At 50.2% G+C, this 22,280-nt stretch overlaps 1 protein-coding gene and 1 non-coding gene across 2 annotated transcripts in view; one reads left to right on the top strand and one right to left on the bottom strand.

Annotated features, from left to right (window-relative positions):
- Positions 1-22,280, bottom strand: part of LOC133357024 (mucin-19-like) — an 82,338-nt gene that overhangs the window by 44,820 nt on the left and 15,238 nt on the right. The window contains exons 4-5 of the mRNA XM_061574764.1: positions 20,151-20,335; positions 1,222-1,333 (exon numbers count right to left, since the gene is read on the bottom strand). Coding sequence (XP_061430748.1) covers positions 1,222-1,333; positions 20,151-20,335 — 297 coding nt within the window. The remainder of the gene's footprint in view (positions 1-1,221; positions 1,334-20,150; positions 20,336-22,280) is intronic.
- TRNAS-GCU (transfer RNA serine (anticodon GCU)) lies at positions 15,174-15,255 on the top strand. The gene has a single exon. It is a non-coding gene; the product is annotated as a tRNA-Ser (tRNA).

The following is a 22,280-nucleotide window of genomic DNA, read 5'->3' as shown; positions in this document are numbered from 1 at the left end:
CTTTCCTGCTGGCAGATGCGGCCACATGCCGTCTAATTATATTTGTATTATTATTACTACGAGACTCGTTTACCCAGGGGAGCGTTGATGGGTCTCGAGACTCAGGAGAGTCCTCCTAAGTTATATCCGATTCGCGTCGTGAAAGCAACACGCAGAGTTATCGTAGAGCAGACTGTACACGCACATCTGTGTCGGGAATCAAACTCGGGGGCCCTCTCCTTGCTGCGAGGGCGTGGGGCGTCGCCGGGGCATGCAGACTCGTCGAGAGGCGGCTAAAACTAAAAACTGAAAAACGAGCCACAGGAAATTTCGATTTAAAGCTTTCGTGACTGCAGAGATTCATCTTCTTGGTTCTTTCGGTAAAGTCACGTAGAATGGAAATAATAAAATAATAAAAATGTAACATAATAAAATAATTCTCACGACGTTTCGGCCACAACGCAAGCAGACGCTGTCTCCTCGACAGACCTGCTCTCCACCTGAGGACGGCTGCTTGCGTTGTGGCCGAAACTTCGTGAGAATTATTTTATGATGTTTTATTTTTATTATTTTATTATTTCCATTCTACGTGACTTTACCGAAAGAACCAAGAAGATGAATCCCTGCAGTCACGAAAGCTTTAAATCGAAATTTTATGTTTTATTATTATTAAAATAATACAAATAAAATATTTTATTATGTTTTATTTTTATTATTTGATTATTTCCATTCTACGTGACTTTACCGAAAGAACCAAGAAGATGAATCCCTGCAGTCACGAAAGCTTTAAATCGAAATTTTATGATGTTTTATTATTATTAAAATAATACAAATAAAAGATTTTATTATGTTTTATTTTTATTATTTGATTATTTCCATTCTACGTGACTTTACCGAAAGAACAAAGAAGATGAATCCCTGCAGTCACGAAAGCTTTAAATCGAAATTTTATGATGTTTTATTATTATTAAAATAATACAAATAAAAGATTTTATTATGTTTTATTTTTATTATTTTATTATTTCCATTCTACGTGACTTTACCGAACGAACCAAGAAGATGAATCCCTGCAGTCACGAAAGCTTTAAATCGAAATTTTATGATGTTTTATTATTATTAAAATAATACAAATAAAAGATTTTATTATGTTTTATTTTTATTAATTTATTATTTCCATTCTACGTGACTTTACCGAAAGAACCAAGAAGATGCGCCACAGGAAATAGTGGCTCGCCACTCAACTGCGCAGCTTGTAGTGGGCGAGGTGGGTCATCCTGAGCTCCTGGAGCGACTGATGAGGGCACACCCTGAGGCCCGATGGCAGCATCACAGCCTGCCTCCGCCTGACGCACCGCTGCGGGAGGGGAAAACAACGTTGGCCACAGTCCGGTGGATAACAACAACAATGTACGCAGTGGTTTCACATGTAGTAGTGCGCCATAACTTGTTGGAAGCTTTCGTGACTGCAAGGATTCATATTCTTAGGTTTTTTTCGGTAAAGTCACGTAGGTAAAAAAATGTTATTAATAAAAGTAAAATAAAAAATAAATAAAAAAATAAAATAAAAATCACGACGTTTCGGAGGCAACACAAGCTTCCGTCTTCAAGACGGAATTAAATTTTTTATTTTACCTTTATTAAATACTTTTTTTTACCTACGTGACTTTACCGAAAAAACCTAAGAATATTATCCATAATAAAGGTATTTTTTGGGTTAGATCGTGAAAGTATAAATGTGTCGTTAAACCCGCCACCACCACCAACTGACACAGCCAATTAGTAAGGTTTGTCACGTGAACAAAATTTGGCCAATTTGTTACTAGTACAGCACACACCAGGTTGTCTGTTTGAGATTAAACCCACTACAACATTGACAATTCGTTACTAGTACAGCACTAACCGGTTATGTGTTGGAGAGTAAACCCACTACAACATTGACAATTCGTTACTAGTACAGCACACACCAGGTTGTGTGTTTGAGATTAAACCCACTACAACATTGACAATTCGTTACTAGTACAGCACACACCAGGTTGTCTGTTTGAGATTAAACCCACTACAACATTGACAATTCGTTACTAGTACAGCACTAACCGGTTGTGTGTTGGAGAGTAAACCCACTACAACATTGACAATTCGTTGCTAGTACAGCACACACCAGGTTGTGTGTTGGAGAGTAAACCCACTACAACATTGACAATTCGTTACTAGTACAGCACTAACCGGTTGTATGTTGGAGAGTTAAACCCACTACAACATTGACAATTCGTTACTAGTACAGCACTAACCGGTTGTGTGTTGGAGAGTAAACCCACTACAACATTGACAATTCGTTACTAATACAGCACTAATCGGTTGTGTGTTTGAGATTAAACCCACTACAACATTGACAATTCGTTACTAGTACAGCACACACCAGGTTGTCTGTTTGAGATTAAACCCACTACAACATTGACAATTCGTTACTAGTACAGCACTAACCGGTTGTGTGTTGGAGAGTTAAACCCACTACAACATTGACAATTCGTTACTAGTTCAGCACTAACTGGTTGTGTGTTGGAGAGTAAACCCACTACAACATTGACAATTCGTTACTAGTTCAGCACTAACTGGTTGCTGTGTGTTGGAGAGTTAAACCCACTACAACATTGACAATTCGTGACTAGTACAGCACTAACCGGTTGTGTGTTGGAGAGTACACACACAACATTTACAATTCGTGACTAGTACAGCACTAACCGGTTGTGTGTTGGAGAGTACACACACAACATTTACAATTCGTGACTAGTACAGCACTAACCGGTTGTGTGTTGGAGAGTACCCACACAACATTGACAATTCGTTACTAGTACAGCACTAACCGGTTGTGTGTTGGAGAGTTAAACCCACTACAACATTTACAATTAGAGTACCATGACGTATAGTGTAGTATACTAGTGAAGTATGGGAATTGACGGCAGGAACTTCTTGACGGGTAACACACTTTTATTAAATCCTTTAGGTATCACAATACAACGTGTGGTCTCTCTTCTTCCTCCGACACACTCCACTAATCTCGTGTAAGCTCTAGGCCTCTGGCTACACCCGATACACTTGACTCGTGTAGACCCTATGCCTCTGGCTACACAATACACTCGACTCGTGTAAGCCCTATGCCTCTGGCTACACAATACACTCGACTCGTGTAAGCCCTATGCCTCTGGCTACACAATACACTCGACTCGTGTAAGCCCTATGCCCTGGCTACACATAGTACATTCGGCTCGTGTAGACCTATGGCTACACCCACTACACTCGCCTCTGGGTTACACAGAGTCCCGGTCCCCTTAGGACAGCGGGGCTAGGTACCGCAGGGCTCTAGGTCTTCATCCCCGTCTTCCTTCTTCGCTGGTTACACACTGCCCTTACGCCTGTGTGCATCCCCCTTTTATAGCCCCTGCTCACGAGGGACGGAGCTGATGCGGCGTCGACGTGAGCGTCGTTCCTTAATGACCCAATCACGACGCACTCTCTCTACGATCCGCTTTCCCCAGCGCGTGTTAACATTACTCCACCAATCACACTGCGCTGCCACCTGATCACTCCCTCTCAGCGCGTCACCGCCCACAGCCAATCAGTACCCCGTAACCCACGACCCCGCGCTGACCCCTGATCCTCCACCGTCAGCGCGCGTCACCACCTACACAGCCAATCATCACGCACTGTGCATACGATCCTTAATCCCAGCGCGTATCACCTCTACATCACCCCCTCCCACATAGCTTGCAGCCGGCCCGGCTGTTAACCTACAACACAACATAACGCAACGCAGTAATAAAGAACTCCACATCCCAGTGTGCCCCGTAACACAACAACAACAACATAACACAACCTTAAATATGAAGCAATATACAGCCCGACGAACAACACAATAAAAGCGAACACCGTAAAACGAACGCGCCAAGTGTCACTGTGACCCACGCAGTGCCGAGGCGCTCCGGCTGCCTCGACTCCGCACGTGGTAGGTTACACAAAGTAGCGCGACCTAGCGCGAGTCCGTCTGGCCGGTCCGTCGTATGGAATGGGACGTTGGCGACCGTCCGGTGTCTCCGGCAGCTCTAGACGGCACGGATCGGGCCTGGAAGGACCGGCCCCGCCGCGAAGATCCGGCCGCCGGTGGTCGGCAGCTGTCAGTTCCGAGACACCTGGGAGCGGATCAGGCGGAGACATGTGAGGATCAAGCAAAGACCTTTCCCCCTTAGGGTCGTCGGTCACGTCACATGCTCGGCCCTCACGACACAAGGGGAGGCCATATGGAGGCGAGAACGGTTTCAGTCGGGAGGGGTGGACGTACCAACGGCGTTTTCCCCATTTTATCTGAACGCACTGGGGGCGTGCAACCCGCACGACCTCCACGGGTCCCCGCCACGGCTTCAACAATTTAGGTGACGTAGCCAAAGGTGCCTGAGGGCAATGCAGCCAGGCCCTGTCACCTGGTTCCCAATTGTGCACGGACACCTTCCGTGCCCGCAACCGCTCGTTTGCAATTTGGCGAGCCCATGAATTAAGCCGTGCGGCCTCCCTTGCCTCTGTCAGCTTATGAATATTGAATTTAATATGCTCTGCCAATTTCGAATTAGTTCGTGGTGCGGGCAGACCCAGCTGCGTTTCCATGGGCGGGTCGGCTTCCCGACCGTACATCAGATAAAACGGGGAAAATCCCGTAGCTGCATGGGGGGCCACTCTATACGCGGCGAGGACCCCAGGGACCTGCAGGTCCCAATCAACATGTGCCCCACACACCTGCTGGCACAACATAGAAGTCAATGTCCTGTTAAGCCTCTCCACCATCCCGTCCGTCTGCGGGTGGTACGGGGAGGTACGCACCTTCTTGGTACCCAACAGGTCGCACACCTCTTGCAGTAATTTACTCGAAAAATTTTTCCCTTGGTCAGTCAGCAAGCGTTCGGGAGCCCCCTTGTCCAGGACGTAGCCCTGGACAAAGGCGTCCGTCACAGCCGCCGCCGACTGGTTGGCGAGTGGCCACGCCATAGGCCACCGGGTAAAATATTCGACCCCCACCAACAGGTACTTATTACCCCTAGGCGTGACCGGAAAAGGCCCCAGAATATCGAGTGCAACGAGCTCGTTAGTGCGCGAGACCTGGATGGATTGCAGCGGTGGATTAGCTGCCACGGGCGGTGGTTTCCGTCTGGCGCACTCAACACAACCCTTCAGAATAATCACCACGTCACCCCCCATTCCCGGCCAATAATAGTCACGCTGAAGCAGGGCAAGCGTTTTGCTAACTCCCAAATGCAAGAGGCGTTCGTGTGCGGCCAAGACAATTTTCCCCTTCACAGCAGAAGGCACCACAATCGCGTGCCGCCGGGACAAACTGTCCCATCTCATTAACAGGCCTTGCTTAAGTACGTAGGAGCCAGTTCGTTCATGGTCGCCTTCGGAACCCCCCGTCCTTCGGCGCAATGCTAGCAGAGAGCTGTCCGCCATTTGGAGACGGCCCCACTCAATCAGCGACAGTGAGAGCAGCGAGTCGTGACCCCCTGGGGTAGCGGGACCATCCCCAATTGGTGTGCCCGCGGTCGCAACCAATGCCCCCTCGCCTTCCGTAACTGGCGGTCTACAGCGCGCCGATCCCGATAAGCACGCACATTTGTGACAAGGCAACAATCGCGACAGAGCATCAGCATTTGTGTGTCGCGCGCACAGCGAATCGACCCATTCGAGGTCCTCCTTCGGATTAACGTTTTGCGTGGGGCTCGGACCAGCCTGCGCAACCAGCCGCTCTTCCGCAGGGACCTGCGCCGCGTGAGCTAGCACGGTGCCCTGCTGAATGACGGCCGGCCGCGACCCAGCGTTTAAACCCCTGACAACCGGATCCCTGTCAGCCCCAACCAAAGTGTGAGCCACCGACAAATCGAGACCTCCAACAGCCCTATTAGAAGGACCCAAAAGCGTGCCTTGATCCGAGGTCTCCCTCTCCCCTGGTTTCCGCAACCGGAGGGGAATTAACATTTGTGAACCCGGGGGCACGTGCACGGTCTGTGTTGCTAACGCTTGTATCGTAGCGCACGCCGTCCGAATTTCAGTAGGGTTCGTCAAAAATGAAATACGGCGACCCGATGGTAGTTCAATGCAACGCTGATCAATGAGAATTTTGATGGGCATTTTTGCCAAAAAATCTGTGCCCAATAGACAAGGAACCGCCAGGGAGGACGAAACGAAAACGGGTCCCGACAATTTGATATCCCCAATGCAAATAGACGCCCTAATCTGACCGATAATGCCCAACGATCCCCCATTAGCGGCGTAAAATGGCACATCCACTGGAAGCAGCGGACGACATTGTACAGGGAGAATGTTGTAAATGAGATCCGATATAATAGTCGCCGATGCCCCCGTGTCCACTAACACCCTGACCTCGACCCCATCAATAGATCCCGTAACGACGGATGAACCCGCTCTGGCAGCCACTATTCTGTGCCCCAACTCCGACCATTTAACGTCTCCCCGGACCCGGCCGAACCCCCCTCGCCGAACCGAATCCCCGAACTCTACTCGGCTCTCCCCCGCCGCGACGCGACGACCCATATGTGTCGAGTATGCGGGCCAAGCATGTGAGGTGCCGCGACTTGCCGGGGTTTGCAGGGACGACTTGGGGCCTTGGTCGTCGTCCAGCCGAGGTCCCATGGCGCGCTGATGTGGGGCGCGGCAACCGGAGGCCACGTGGCCACGAAGGCCGCAGTTATAGCAGGTGATGACAGTAGTCGGAGATCTCGGTTGCTCCAGCTTGCGGGCCGCTCGCAGAGGCGAACGACCCCCCGACCTCCAGTCCCCCGCTCGTCCCGCGATGAACGCGTCCTCTCGTGGGCTGACGACTTGGGGCACGGTGTCAACCGGACCCGGAGTTGAGGCCACGGCAGCGTTGCAGACGACCCCCTGCTTTCGTTGAAGGACCTCGTGCGCTTGCATGCTCGTGGCGACCCGTAATGAAGAAATATCGGTCTCGTCGGCCGTGTTGATGGGGACCCCCAGGTCCTGCGCCAACTTGAGCAGCTGCTCCAAAACCATCGCATCTTGGCCCTCCTCGTCCATACGAGGGAACGCGGCGTCAGCGAGAGCGAGCAACGCCGTGCGGTAGGCGAGCACGGTCTCCGTGTCCGCCTTCCGTCTTGCGTAGAAATGATGGCGGCACGCCGAGGGAGGACCGTAGACTTTTGCCATGAGAGCCAGCGCATCCTTGAGCGTGGAGCGGTCCGACCTGCGTGCGGACGTGAAGGCCGCGAGCGCGTTGTCGTCCAGCATGGCAGGCAGTGCCCGCAGTGCCGTAGCGTCGGACCAGGCGGACATCTCTTGATGCGCCAAAAATCTGCGCTGAAATTGGCTCCAATCCCCGCCTTCCGCCTTGAATGCTGACAACGTGGGAAGGCGCTGCTGAAAGATGAAGTCGTCCTCCTCCTCGTGCTTCCTCTCTGCCGCCCCGTCGGTGTGTAAGATGGCGGCCCCAGCGGCGGGTGTGTGATGGCGGTCCGCCGCGCGCGTTGGTGACGTCAGCGGGCGCGCATGGAGAACCGCTGCCACGTGGTGATGGCCGTTCCCGCCAAAAGTCGGTGCAGATGAAATGGCGGGAATCGCCAAATCGTTTTGGCGGGAATCTGCAGGGCGACCCTGTAGAACGTCGGCCGCCGTCCCCGCTCCTCCCGACGAGCTGATCTCCGCCAGGATGGACGCGGCGGCGAGCAGCAGCTCCGCCAGACGGGAGAGCGCTTCGCGAAGCACGGCGTCAGTCCCCCGTCGCTCGTCCGGCGCCGTCGGCGGATCCTGCCCCGTGGGCAACTCCTCTTCCTCACCCCCCGATGCCAGCTGGCCCGCGTCGTCGAGGTTGTCCCCGTGGTCAATCCCGTGGGTCCGACGGCTCCCCCTTATATCCATGCTTGGAAGACCGTTTCACTTCTGACGCCAGTTGAAGTATGGGAATTGACGGCAGGAACTTCTTGACGGGTAACACACTTTTATTAAATCCTTTAGGTATCACAATACAACGTGTGGTCTCTCTTCTTCCTCCGACACACTCCACTAATCTCGTGTAAGCTCTAGGCCTCTGGCTACACCCGATACACTTGACTCGTGTAGACCCTATGCCTCTGGCTACACACAATATACTCGACTCGTGTAAGCCCTATGCCTCTGGCTACACAATACACTCGACTCGTGTAAGCCCTATGCCTCTGGCTACACAATACACTCGACTCGTGTAAGCCCTATGCCTCTGGCTACACAATACACTCGACTCGTGTAAGCCCTATGCCCTGGCTACACATAGTACATTCGGCTCGTGTAGACCTATGGCTACACCCACTACACTCGCCTCTGGGTTACACAGAGTCCCGGTCCCCTTAGGACAGCGGGGCTAGGTACCGCAGGGCTCTAGGTCTTCATCCCCGTCTTCCTTCTTCGCTGGTTACACACTGCCCTTACGCCTGTGTGCATCCCCCTTTTATAGCCCCTGCTCACGAGGGACGGAGCTGATGCGGCGTCGACGTGAGCGTCGTTCCTTAATGACCCAATCACGACGCACTCTCTCTACGATCCGCTTTCCCCAGCGCGTGTTAACATTACTCCACCAATCACACTGCGCTGCCACCTGATCACTCCCTCTCAGCGCGTCACCGCCCACAGCCAATCGGTACCCCGTAACCCACGACCCCGCGCTGACCCCTGATCCTCCACCGTCAGCGCGCGTCACCACCTACACAGCCAATCATCACGCACTGTGCATACGATCCTTAATCCCAGCGCGTATCACCTCTACACTAGTACAGCACTAACCGGTTTTGTGTTTGGAGAGGTAGTGTATTGTATAGTGTAGTGTATAGTAGTTTAGTGTGTAGTGTATAGTGTAGTATACTAGTTCAACACTAACCGGTTAGTAGTGTATCGTGTAGTATACTAGTTCAGCACTAACTGGTTTTGTGTTTGGAGAGGTAGTGTATTGTATAGTGTAGTGTATAGTAGTTTAGTGTGTAGTGTATAGTGTAGTATACTAGTTGAGCACTAACTGGTTGTGTGTTGGAGAGAAAACCCACTACAACATTTACAATTTGAGTAGCCGTGACCTTTCGCCGGTAATTAAAACAACAACCAGCATCATCAGGTGACAGCCAGAGTTGTGGAGGAATCCTCTTCCTGTTACATACACAGTGCACGGCACATTCCCTCCTGCTATAACGCTGCTTGTTATTCTTTTCGTAATGTGAATCGGATATAACGCGACGCATGCATGAGGGAACGCGGGTGGCGATCGTATGTACAACGCGATCGAGTCAACAGAGTTACGCATCCTAGATTTGAAGCTTTCGTGACTGCAAGGATTCATATTCTTGGGTTTTTTCGGTAAAGTCACGTAGGTAAAACACACACAAACACACAAACACACATACACACAAACACACACAAACACACAAACACACATACACACAAACACACAAACACACAAACACACACAAATACACGCAAACACACAAACACACACAAACACACAAACACACAAACACACATACACACAAACACAGACACACAAACACACACATACATGCAAACACACAGACACACATACACACACAAACACACATACACACACAAACACACAAACACACATACACACACAAACACACATACACAAATACACGCAAACACACACAAACACACACAAACACACACAAACACACATACACGCAAACACACACAAACACACACAAACACACAAACACACACAAACACACATACACACAAACACACACAAACACACACATACACACATACACACAAACACACACAAACAAACACACACACATACACACAAACACACACAAACACACAAACACACACAAACACATACGAACACACAAACACACACGTACACACAAACACACCGTCGTGTTCCGTGGCGGCCTTCATAGGTGCTGCTACTCGCTAACAGCACTTGCCCCAACAGCCTGCAAAGGCTATACGGGGGATCTTTGCCTTTGTGTGTGCAGTGATTATCTGAACTGGCCCTGGGCCTCCCCTAGGTAGACTCAGCCTCGAATGAGTCCCTGGTGCGGTGCGTGAAACATTGCCACGTGGGAGACAAAGGCGGCCGGGCGTGGTGCTGGCCACCCACCCACCCTCTCGTGTGCCACAGTGCCGGCTTTCATATGTGGCTATTACTCGCTAACAGCACTCGCCCCAACATTCTGCCGAGGCTACACGGGGGATCTTCGTCTTTGCAGTCTCCATCGCCACTGGGGAGACAAAGGCGGCCGGGCGTGGTGTCGGCCTTCATAGGCGCTCGCTCACAGCACTTGCTCCTGCAGTCTGTCAAGGCTACACGTGCTGCGAGCTGGGCTGGAATGGAGGTAATCTTTGTCATCGTCTTCTTTTTGTTGTTGCAAATCTTCAAGGACCGCAGAATTACAGCCAGGGGTAGAATGGCCACTGGAAGGTTACAGGGGGGGTGGGGAGCAATGGAAAAGGAGGAGGAGGGGGGGGGGGGCTCCCCCCTTTTTTTGAAGTGTTGACGGACCCGCGGCAACGTGAGCGGGGCGTGCGCGCCGCATTCACCTCGGTGGCGTGACGGATCGCGCCGAGAGATGTCAAAAGACCCCACAGCACACAGGAGAGGTAAGAAGGTTAAAAGAGGGAAGGGGTGAGAAGGAGGAGAGCAGAGCGTGAAATCTTTCATTTGAACAGGGGGGGGGGGCACATAAAGCAAAGCATTGACAAAAAAACTACAAAAAAAATAAAAAAACCCGAAATGATGAACGAAGCAAAGTGACGACGACACCGAGCATCTTCTTGTTTCCGCTGATCGTAAAAAAAGGGGGGGGGGGTAGAGAGAGGGGGTAGAGAGAGAGAGAGGGGGGGGGCAGGGAGAGGGGGTAGAGAGAGGGAAGGGGTAAGGAGAGCAGAGCGTGACATCGTTTGTGAAATATTTCATTTAAAAATGAGAGGGGGGGGGGGGGAGTTTACATAAAGCAAAGCATTCAGAAAAACGAAATGATGAACGAAGCAAAGTGTCGACTACACCGAGCATCTTCTTGTTTCCACTGATCGTAAAACAAAAGAGAGAGTGAGAGAGAGAGGATAGAGTTGAGAGAGAGGAGAGCAGCAGCAGAAGAATATCGGCCACCGCCTCCACAACCACCACCACTGCCGCCTTCCTCTCTGTCCTCGCAGCTCACGGTGTCGCCATGGCCTCTCACAACTCGCGTGTGCAGTAGCAGCGCAAAGGCATCCAGAAATATTTGAACGCTTACACCCTGATCGGCAGACGCAATTGCTTCCTCGACACATACGCAACCTTCTTCTTGGTTCTTTCGGTAAAGTCACGCAGAAGGGAAGTTATAAAATAATACAAATAAAACATAATAAAATAATTCTCACGACGTTTCGGCCACAACGCAAGCAGCCGTCCTCAGGTGAAGACCAGGTCTGTCGAGGCGAACCAAGAAGATGAATCCCTGCAGTCACGAAAGCTTTAAATCGAAACATATGCAACCATTGAGGGCATCGTTGTGTTTTTCAAGTTGAAGTCAAAAAAGCCCAAGCAGATTGAAGCTTCTTAAAGGAAACTTGATGAAGATGGGGACCATCCAACAATTCAACACTTGGATGTGAAGACATTCCTAAAGTAACAGCTACTCATCCTGCTGTGCAATGCCCCAATAAAGGAAATAAAAAGAGAGATAGGAGAGAGGGGAGAGAGAGAATTGAGGGGAGAGAGAGGAGTGAAAGGACAGAGCTCACAAAAGGTGTTGTTCACAGCTTTTGTGAGCTGCAATCATCTCTCTCTCTTTCTCTCTTCGTTGTCCGAGAGGGGGGGGGGGGGGTGTCTCTTTCTTGGCATGTGCGCTGTAACAAGATACATATGAATCCACGACAGATTGAATGATAAATTATGTTAATGTAAATCAAGCATAGTTATGATATTTTTAATACATGTGCCTATGTGTTCGAGCATGAATAGAGCATGGATAAAGCATGGCTATGATCTTCTTGGTTCTTTCGGTAAAGTCACGTAGAAGGGAAGTAATAAAATAATAAAAATAAAACATAATAAAATAATTCTCACGACGTTTCGGCCACAACGCAAGTAGCGTTGTGGCCGAAACGTCGTGAGCGTTGTGGCCGAAACGTCGTGAGGATTATTTTATTATGCTTTATTTTTATTATTTTATTACTTCCCTTCTACGTGACTTTACTGAAAGAACCAAGAAGATGAATCCCTGCAGTCACGAAAGCTTTAAATCGAAATTTAACATGGCTATTATATTTTGAATACCTGTGCCTATGTGTTCGAGCATGGATCAAGCATGAATCAATCGGTTAATTACCGATTAATCGATCATTTTGAGCATTAAAAACAAGTCGAATCCCGTTAGAGTATTCCTAAAATGGTTAAAGTCACCTTCAATTACTCCATATATGGGCCTTGATCATGAACACAATTTATCATTCGTTTTCTCGCGGGTTCGTTAGATCCTGTTACAGCTGCTACTTGCTGCTGCTGCTACTGCTACTTGCTACTGGTGTTGCTTGCTGCTGCGAATTGCTGCTCCTACTGCTTGCTGTTGCTTGCTGATGCTACTGCTGCTGCTTGCTGCTGCTGCCGCTGCTGCTTACTTGCTGATGCTACTGTTGCTGCTTAGTCCAGAGGTGGGACAAAGTCATTGTTATGCAAGTCCAAGTCGAGTCTGAAGTCATCAAATTCATGACTCGAGTCTGACTCGAGTCCAAGTCACATGACTCGAGTCCACACCTCACAGGTGGGACAAAGTCATTGTTATGCAAGTCCAAGTCGAGTCTGAAGTCATCAAATTCATGACTCGAGTCTGACTCGAGTCCAAGTCACATGACTCGAGTCCACACCTCTGCTGCTTACTGCTGCTACTTGCTGCTGCTACTACTGCTGCTTGCTGCTGCTACTGGTGCCGCTACAGCAGGTGTAATGGTACTCGAATCGTCAGTGTCGGTGGTGGGGTTTACTCTCTGACACACCACCGGTGTGTGTGTGCTCAAGTGCTCACGAATTGGCCACGTTTTGTGTCACGTGACACACACCCTTACTACATCGGCTGTGTCGGTGTGGTGGCGGATTTCACGGCCGCATTTATATTGAACCGTACGATCTAACCCCCCCCCCCCCGCCGCGAAAAGTCCCTCTATTGTAGTTGTGTTAAATCCCCATCGCCCTCCCAATCACCACCATCAAGTGGAGCATTAAGGGGCCGTCCATGAATGACGTCACGCACCTAGGGGGGGTGGGGGGTCAGACATTTGTGACGATGTGTGACGAGGGGGGGGGGTGAGAAATGTGACGTGACATCAAAATGCGCAACTTTGAATAAATATAGACAACACGTTCTACTTAAATTTTGATTTAAAGCTTTCGTGACTGCAGGGATTCATCTTCTTGGTTCTTTCGGTAAAGTCACGTAGAAGGGAAGTAATAATAATAATTTTATTATGTTTTATTTTTATTATTTTATTACTTCCCTTCTACGTGACTTTACCGAAAGAACCAAGAAGACGTTCTACTTAATTAAATAGACTTCTTAATAAATGTTTTCTCCTACAACATCAGAGTGCAGCGCCACATTAAATACGTACTGCAATGACAATAGCTTAAAGCGATTTGAAGCATGGTAGTGGCGGAGGTGGCGGTGGAGGTGGTGGGCGTGGCGGTGGAGGTGGAGGTGGTGGAGGTGGAGGTGACGGTGGAGGTGATGGTGGAGGTGGTGGAGGTGGCGGTGGAGGTGGCGGAGGGGAAGTTTCGCCTTCGCGAAGGTGAAAGGAAAATATTATTTTGCATAAAACATGACAACTTCAATAATGAATGCGTTTAAACATTCACAGTCGGGATTAATCTGTTGTTGTTGTCGTTGTTGTTGTTTGGGTCACATTCAGCCATGGCCCTCGGGTCACGAATTTTTTTTGCGAAATTCACGTGGATTAGCTTTTTTACTCTCTCGGTACTTTCTTATTCTTCTTCTACTTTTCTTTCTTACTTCATTGTGCGAGGCCCCATCAGACCGACAAGAGAGCCCCCTCCCCCGCCTACCGCCCCCCCCCCTAACAACGCCCGGGGGGGTGGGGGGGGTCCAGCATCCTGAACGATCGGTTCGGGTCAACCGAAAGCGCCGTCGGTCAACCGAAAGCGCCGTCGGGCAGCCGCGCGCAACCAAATGACCGCCGCTCACCGCGGTCCCCCCCTTGTCCACGCGCTTCCGAGGGAGCCCTCGGAAGCGATGAGGGCTCGTCTAGGGGGTCCCCGTGGCGACAGCGCGTCGTCCGGCCCACGCATCCGCATTTCCGGCCAACTCAAAAGCCGGGTCGCAGATACGAAGGCCTCGTTCTTCACGTCGTAGCACGAGTCAATCGACAGCACCGCCCCCCTCCCACTGTATCGGCAAGCCCACGGTTAACAAAAAAATTCCTAAAATTATACGCATCCGCGTCGTGAGCGTACCGGGCGTTGAATCGACCACTTTTGTCACCGCTGTCGCTGTTTTGTTCACGGGGATTTGACGGCGGCCACCCTGGTTAATACCGTGGCTTGTTCTGGCCCGAGAACAACACGAGCCCCCCTCTTGCTTCGCTGGTGGTGGACGTCGCGGATGCCGTGGACGTCACTCGCAAGGGCGGTGGCCGCTCTCCGCCATAGCCGGATTATCCGCGTCTCTAATACTAGAAGGTGCTACGTGGTACGTTCTTGTAGCACGTACCACGTAGCACTACGCGGTACGTACGAGAACGTTTCAAAACAACTACGTGTTTGACGATCGCCAGACTGACGCGGCAGCTTCGGTGCTCCAGCGAACGCCGGTTGACGCGAACGCAGCGCTCGCCGGAACGCACCGTGTATATTTAAACCCTTTATATTAAGTTCGCTTGCTTGCTTGCTTGCGACCGTGCAAATCTTTCGGTCGTTTTTTTAACCCACTTCCCGTGATCCAATCGAGCTGACATTTTGCACACAGACTTGTTGTGCGTGACAATGTATTTTCGTGAAGAAAAAACATCCAACATTTTACACTTGTTAGGAAAAAATAATGGTATGACTGTGTGTGTGTGGGGGGGTCTGTTTGTATGTATGTGCGTGCAAGTGTTCATCCTGGTTCTGGTTGTATGTGCTTGCGTGTGTGAGTGCGTGAGACGAGGTGGCCGAGTGGTTAAGGCGATGGACTGCTAATCCATTGTGCTCTGCACGCGTGGGTTCGAATCCCACCTTCGTCGCGATTTCTTTTTAAAATCCTTTATATTAAGTTCGCTTGCTTGCGTGCTTGCTTGCGCGCTTACGACCGTGCAAATCTTTCGGTCGTTTTTTAACCCACTTCCCGTGATCCAATCGAGCTGACATTTTTCACACAGACTCGTTGTGCGTGACAATTAATTTTCGTGAAAATTTTTTTCCTAAATGTTACACTTTTTAGAAAAAAATAAATTATATTTAATTACCAATTGCTTAATGGTGGCAGGCAATCATCTGACCCATAGGTGGCAGCCATCACAAGCCAGAGGACGAGAGGACTCTAGCCGCCACGCATATAAAGGATTTATAGTGAAAAACTTTGTTTTTACGGGTTAATTTTTTATGTTTTTATTCCATGCCGTGTCAACCCCATACGGTTTGACCCCGTATTCTTTTACGGGGAAATTGAGTTTTCGGGTCCATACTGCGTGCAGCCGTTTCAATACGGGTGAAAGGCCAATCAAATAAGTTTTGTTTAGTGACATATTTTTGTCAATTTGTTTGTGTTTCTCCCTTGTGATGGGACCTTGTAGGATGAACGTTGAGATGTATAAGGGGCACGGGGTGACCACTACGGTCTGAGTTGGTCTGTATTAAGGTAGGGCACTGATAAGGCATTGACAGGTGTCTTATTCGCTATTAGTCATGAAAAAGGTACACACGTGCAGTATTTCATCATTTAAGTTGTATGTTTGTAGTGTACTAGCTGTACTACCCGGCTTCGCCCGGGACTTGTATCCACCACGGCCGGCCGCCTTTGTCTCCCCAGTGGCGATGTTAATACGCTACAGCAGTTACTCGTTTGAGGCAGAGTCGACCTAGGGGAGGTTCAAATAATCGTCACCGGTGGTGGCCGTGAGCGGGAATGGAACTGGGTTCGCCGGGTTGGTAGCGCAGCGTAGCGTTAAGCACTACACCCACCGCTCCTCACACACCACACACGCACAGACACACACACAGACACACACACAGACACACGCAGACACACACAGACAGAGACACACACACAGACAGCACGCTAACCACTACACTACCGCTCCCCACACACCACACACACACGCACACACACAGACACACACACAGACACACACACAGACACAGACACACAGACACACACACAGACACAGGCAGCACGCTAAGCACTACACTACCGTTTCCCCTACACAACACACGCGCGCGCGTCCATAGGTACACATACACGCGCTTGCTGCAGACACACACGACTTTCAGGGTGCGTACGGCAGTAAACGACTGAAATAATAAAGCGGCAATGCTGCGCAAGGGACGCCTTAGACCTGCAACACATTTGTGTAATGCGAGCGTAAAGACACAAACTCATACAAACACATACACAATATACACACACACATACATGCAGACACACAGACAGACACATAACACACATACATACACACACATACATACACAGAAACACATACACACACATACATAGACACACACATACATACACCCAAGCACATGCACACACGTACATACACACATACATACAGACACGCAGACATACACATAAAGACATACAAAAAAACCCACATACATACACACACACATACATACACACAAACACATGCACACACATACATACACACATGCATACAGACATACACATAAACACATACACACATACACATGACCCGGCTTCGCCCGGGACTTGGATCCACCACGCCCGGCCGCCTTTGTCTCCCCAGTGCCGATGTTAATACGCAACACCAGTTACTCGTTTGAGGCTGAGTGGACCTAGGGGAGGTTCAAATAATCGTCACCGGTGGTGGCCGTGAGCGGGAATCGAACTCGGTTCGCCGGGTTGGTAGCGCAGCGTAGCGTTAAGCACTACACCCACCACTCCTCACACACCACACACGCACAGACACACACACAGACACACACACAGACACACGCAGACACACACAGACAGACACAGACAGACACACACACACACAGACACACAGACAGCACGCTAAGCACTACACTACCGCTCCCCACACACCACACACGCACACACACAGACACACACACAGACACAGACAGCACGCTAAGCACTACACTACCGTTCCCCCTACACAACACACGCGCGCGCGTCCATAGGTACACATACACGCGCTTGCTGCAGACACACACGACTTTCAGGGTGCGTAAGGCAGTAAACGACTGAAATAATAAAGCGGCAATGCTGTGCGAGGAACGCCTTAGACCAGCAACACATTTGTGTAATGCGAGCGTAAACACACAAACACATACAAACACATACACACACATACATACACACACATACACACAAACACATACACACACATACACACACATACAAACACACAGACATACACATACACACAAACACACACATACATGCACACAAACACATACACAATACACACACACATACATGCAGACACACAGACAGACACGTAACACACATACATACACACACATACATACACAGAAACACATACACACACATACATAGACACACACATACATACACACAAACACATGCACACACGTACATACACACATACATAGAGACACGCAGACATACACATAAAGACATAAAAAAACCCACATACATACACACACACATACACACAAACACATACATACACATACATACACACATACATAGAGACACACAGACATACACATAAACACAAACACACATACACATGACCCGGCTTCGCCCGGGACTTGGATCCACGATGCCCCGCCGCCTTTGTCTCCCCAGTGACGATGTTCACACACGACAGCAGTTACGCTTTTGAGGCTGAGTGGACCTAGGGGATGGCCAGGTCCGTTTCAAATAATCGTCAGCGGTGGTGGGCGTGAGTTGGAATCGAACTGGGGTCGCTCAAGCAGCTTAATGACTGTTTGTACAAAGAACATATAAAGAATCGATTATAATAACCAGGCAAGAGTCCACATTATAGACTGCCAGTACACGCACTCAGCTTCATAAGCAGGCTAGAGTGTACATGATAGAGTGGCAGTACGCTCACCGAGCTTAATAAGCAGGCTACAGTGTACATGATAGACTGGCAGTACGCTCACCCAGCTTAATGAGTATTTGTACAGTGAACATTAAAGTAATCGATTGTTGGCGCGTTGGGTTTAAAAGTAATATGAATAGCACACATTGTGGTGGGGGTGTAGTGAAGAGTAGGAAAAACTTTGATGAATTTACCTCAGAGTGGCGTGGTGGGTGTCGAGGCCTAGTAGCGTGCAAAGCCTGCGGCCTCGCCTAAAATTGTCGGCTTGGAAAAGGCAGGGTACGGGTGGCGTTCCTTCCCCCCCCCCCCCCCCCCCCCTAGCGCTCCAACAATACTGTGTAATGGCTATTATTTAATTAAATACGGAGCTTATGAAAGTGGCGAAGGCGTGGCTAGCCGTTGGCAGGGGCAACCGCCGTCCAATGAAACTGCAGCCCTTGGCGAAGGCGTGGCTAGCCGTTGCCAGGTCCAATGAAAGCGGCGAAGGCGTGGCTAGCCGTTGCCAGGGGCAACCGCCGTCCAATGAAAGTGCGTATGGGCCAAAGTCCACACACACACACACAGACAGACAGACATGAACGATTTTATATATATAGATAATGTACGGTATATATAATATTTGACACTGAAATCGAGCGTAGCTACTTGTATTTTTCACGCCACATGGTGCCGATCGCCGGACTGGGTTACAGCCTTTGGTTTTGCCGGATCGGCCCGGCACCGGGACCACCGGATAACGTCGGAAGCCGGATAATCGATGATCAACTGCGCTAATGGTAAGCAGCAAGATTGTGAATGTGAAGGAATTTGTATGGAGTACTTGGGAGGTCTCCTGACAAATGACGAAATGTGCAGTGTGACACCAACCGGCTCGCTGCCCCATGGATCGCGTGATGACAAAGATGATGACGATGATGATGACGACGATGACGACGATGTTGACGATGACGACGATGATGACGATGATGACGACGATGATGACGACGATGATGACGATGAAGATACGCAGCAATGTTTTACAACCATTATTATTCCCAGGGTCGAAATGTATATTTCGTGACTTTATGTTTTACACATTTGTGTCCTGCATTCATGGAACGCGACGCTTTCTGGATTATTACGGTGTTTACGAAAGTATTTCTTTCAAAATGTTGCGAAAGATGCCCTCCGTAGTTACTTGCTGGGGACGTGTTCCCGCTTTTGGAAAGAGTTCTGGAAAATCCCTGAACACTTTCATTATCTCTGGGTTTATTAAATAGAAGTAAAGTCTTGACACTCGCAAAACCGATGGACCTCGAAAAAGTTGAAACATCGTATTGTTGGTGCTGCGTCATCAAACCAATCCCTGACAGCCGTGTCGCGTCACGTACGTGCGTCCGGAGGATGGGTTAATCATCCGAAATCCAGAACACGTAAACAGAACGTGCCGATTCGTTACGAGTACAGCAGTAACGAAATGGCTTGTTCTGCTAACGTGACAAACCTTACTAATTGGCTGTGTCGGGTGGTGGCGGGTTTACCGAAACACATTTATATTTCGATTTAAAGCTTTCGTGACTGCAGGGATTCATCTTCTTCGTTTTTTCGGTAAAGTCACGTAGAAGGAAAATAACGCAAGCAGCCGTCTGCTTGCGTTGTGGCCGAAACGTCGTGAGAATTATTTTATTATGTTTTATTTTTATTATTTTATTACTTCCCTTCTACGTGACTTTACCGAAAGAACCAAGAAGACACATTTATATTTACGCGATCTAACCCCTCCCAAAAAAAAAGCTATATTACGTATGATATCGGTCGCGAAAGCCTACTGCGCGTTCAACTAACAACCAGCATCACCAGGCGACAGCCAGTCCGAAACTCCCCCCCCCCCCCCCCGTTACCTGCGTCGTCTGGGCACTGGCGGCGGTCCCCGAGACCCAGGGAAGCCTCGGAGGGGGCAGCAGCTCCCTCGGGGGTCTCTGCGCCGCCGGGGCCATGGACCCCCGGAGACCCCCCTCGGGGTGGGACGGCGCCAGCAGGGGCCGTCCGGGCGACACCGTGGGGTCCGTGCGGCCGTGCACGCTGGCTGCAGGGTGCGGGAGGGGGGGGACAGGCAAACGCAGGTGGACAAGAAACAGAAGATTTGTTTAATTTCGTTAAGGCCCCACCACCAGAGGTCGCAAACGGGGTTTGATTCCTTACCCGTACCCGGCCGCACCAGGGTCGCAAACGGGTACTCGTACCCGGCCGTACCCGTACCCTACTCATACCCGGCCGGGTACGGGTAGGGTACGGGTACCTGATTGCGACCTCTGGGATGAAGCCATGTTGCTGGTGCGGGTGGGTTGATTCTAGGAACTTGAATTGTGAGAAGAGACAAGACGTTGGGAAATGAGTGACAAACGGTTACTCACCAGTGACTCACGGTCTATCCGTACCCGTACCCGGCCGTACCCGTACCCTACCCGTACCCGGCCGGGTACGGGTAGGGTACGGGTATCGGGTACCTGATTGCGACCTCTGGGATGAAGCCATGTTGCAGGCGCGGGTGGGTTGATTCTAGGAACTTGAATTGTGAGAAGAGACAAGACGTTGGGAAATGAGTGACAAACAGTTACTCACCAGTGACTCACGGCCTACCCGTACCCGTACCCGGCCGCACCAGGGTCGCAAACGGGTACCGTACCTGGCCGGGTACGGGTAGCCGGGTATCGGGTAGGGTACGGGTATCGGGTACCTGATTGCGACCTCTGCCCACCACCACCACCACCTGCCTGTGCTGCTGCTGTGTGGAGCTCTTTTTTGGGGGTCTTTTTCAGAAGCGACCTGGGGCCCCCGCAAAATGATAGCTCGGCCAAGCGGCTCACGGTCGTCGTCATCGTCGTCGCGTGGAAATTTACAGCGGCCAGATACTCCGTACAGACGCGTCGCTTACAGATGTTGGAGGAGAAAGAAAACCCACGCGGCCGCACGGAGAGGGACGCCGCAAAACTCCAAATATACAGCAGCAGGCGTCAGGGTCGGGATCGAACCCACGACCTCCTGTATACCAGGCGAGGTAGTTAACATCTCCTAGCCGCCGTGATGATGATGAGAGAGAGAGAGACATGCAAACTCCAAATACACAGTAGCAGGCGTCAGGGTCGGGATCGTACCCACGACCTCCTGCATACCAGGCGAGGTAGTTAACATCTCCTAGCCACCGTGATGATGATGAGAGAGAGAGACACGCAAACTCAAAATATACAGCAGCAGGTGTCAGGGTTGGGATCGAACCCACGACCTCCTGTATACCAGGCGAGGTAGTTAACATCTCCTAGCCGCCGTGATGATGATGAGAGAGAGAGAGACATGCAAACTCCAAATACACAGTAGCAGGCGTCAGGGTCGGGATCGTACCCACGACCTCCTGCATACCAGGCGAGGTAGTTAACATCTCCTAGCCACCGTGATGATGATGAGAGAGAGAGACACGCAAACTCAAAATATACAGCAGCAGGTGTCAGGGTTGGGATCGAACCCACGACCTCCTGTATACCAGGCGAGGTAGTTAACATCTCCTAGCCGCCGTGATGATGATGAGAGAGAGAGAGACATGCAAACTCCAAATACACAGTAGCAGGCGTCAGGGTCGGGATCGTACCCACGACCTCCTGCATACCAGGCGAGGTAGTTAACATCTCCTAGCCACCGTGATGATGATGAGAGAGAGAGACACGCAAACTCAAAATATACAGCAGCAGGTGTCAGGGTCGTGATCGAACCCACGACCTCCTGTACACCAGGCGAGGTAGTTAACATCTCCTAGCCACCGTGATGATGATGAGAGAGAGAGACACGCAAACTCAAAATATACAGCAGGCAGGCGTCAGGGTCGGGATCAAACCCACGACCTCCTATATACCAGGCGAGGTAGTTAACATCTCCTAGCCACCGTGATGATGATGAGAGAGAAAGAGACACGCAAACTCCAAATATACAGCAGCATGCGTCAGGGTCGGGATCAAACCCCGACCTCCTGTACACCAGGC

This window comes from Lethenteron reissneri, chromosome 56 (assembly GCF_015708825.2).
Source record: "Lethenteron reissneri isolate LAM-NWPU_2019-01 chromosome 56, ASM1570882v1, whole genome shotgun sequence".
NCBI classification, from domain to species: Eukaryota; Metazoa; Chordata; class Hyperoartia; order Petromyzontiformes; family Petromyzontidae; genus Lethenteron; species Lethenteron reissneri.
Note: the sequence above shows the minus strand (reverse complement) of the source record. Positions and strands in the feature narration are given on the sequence as shown.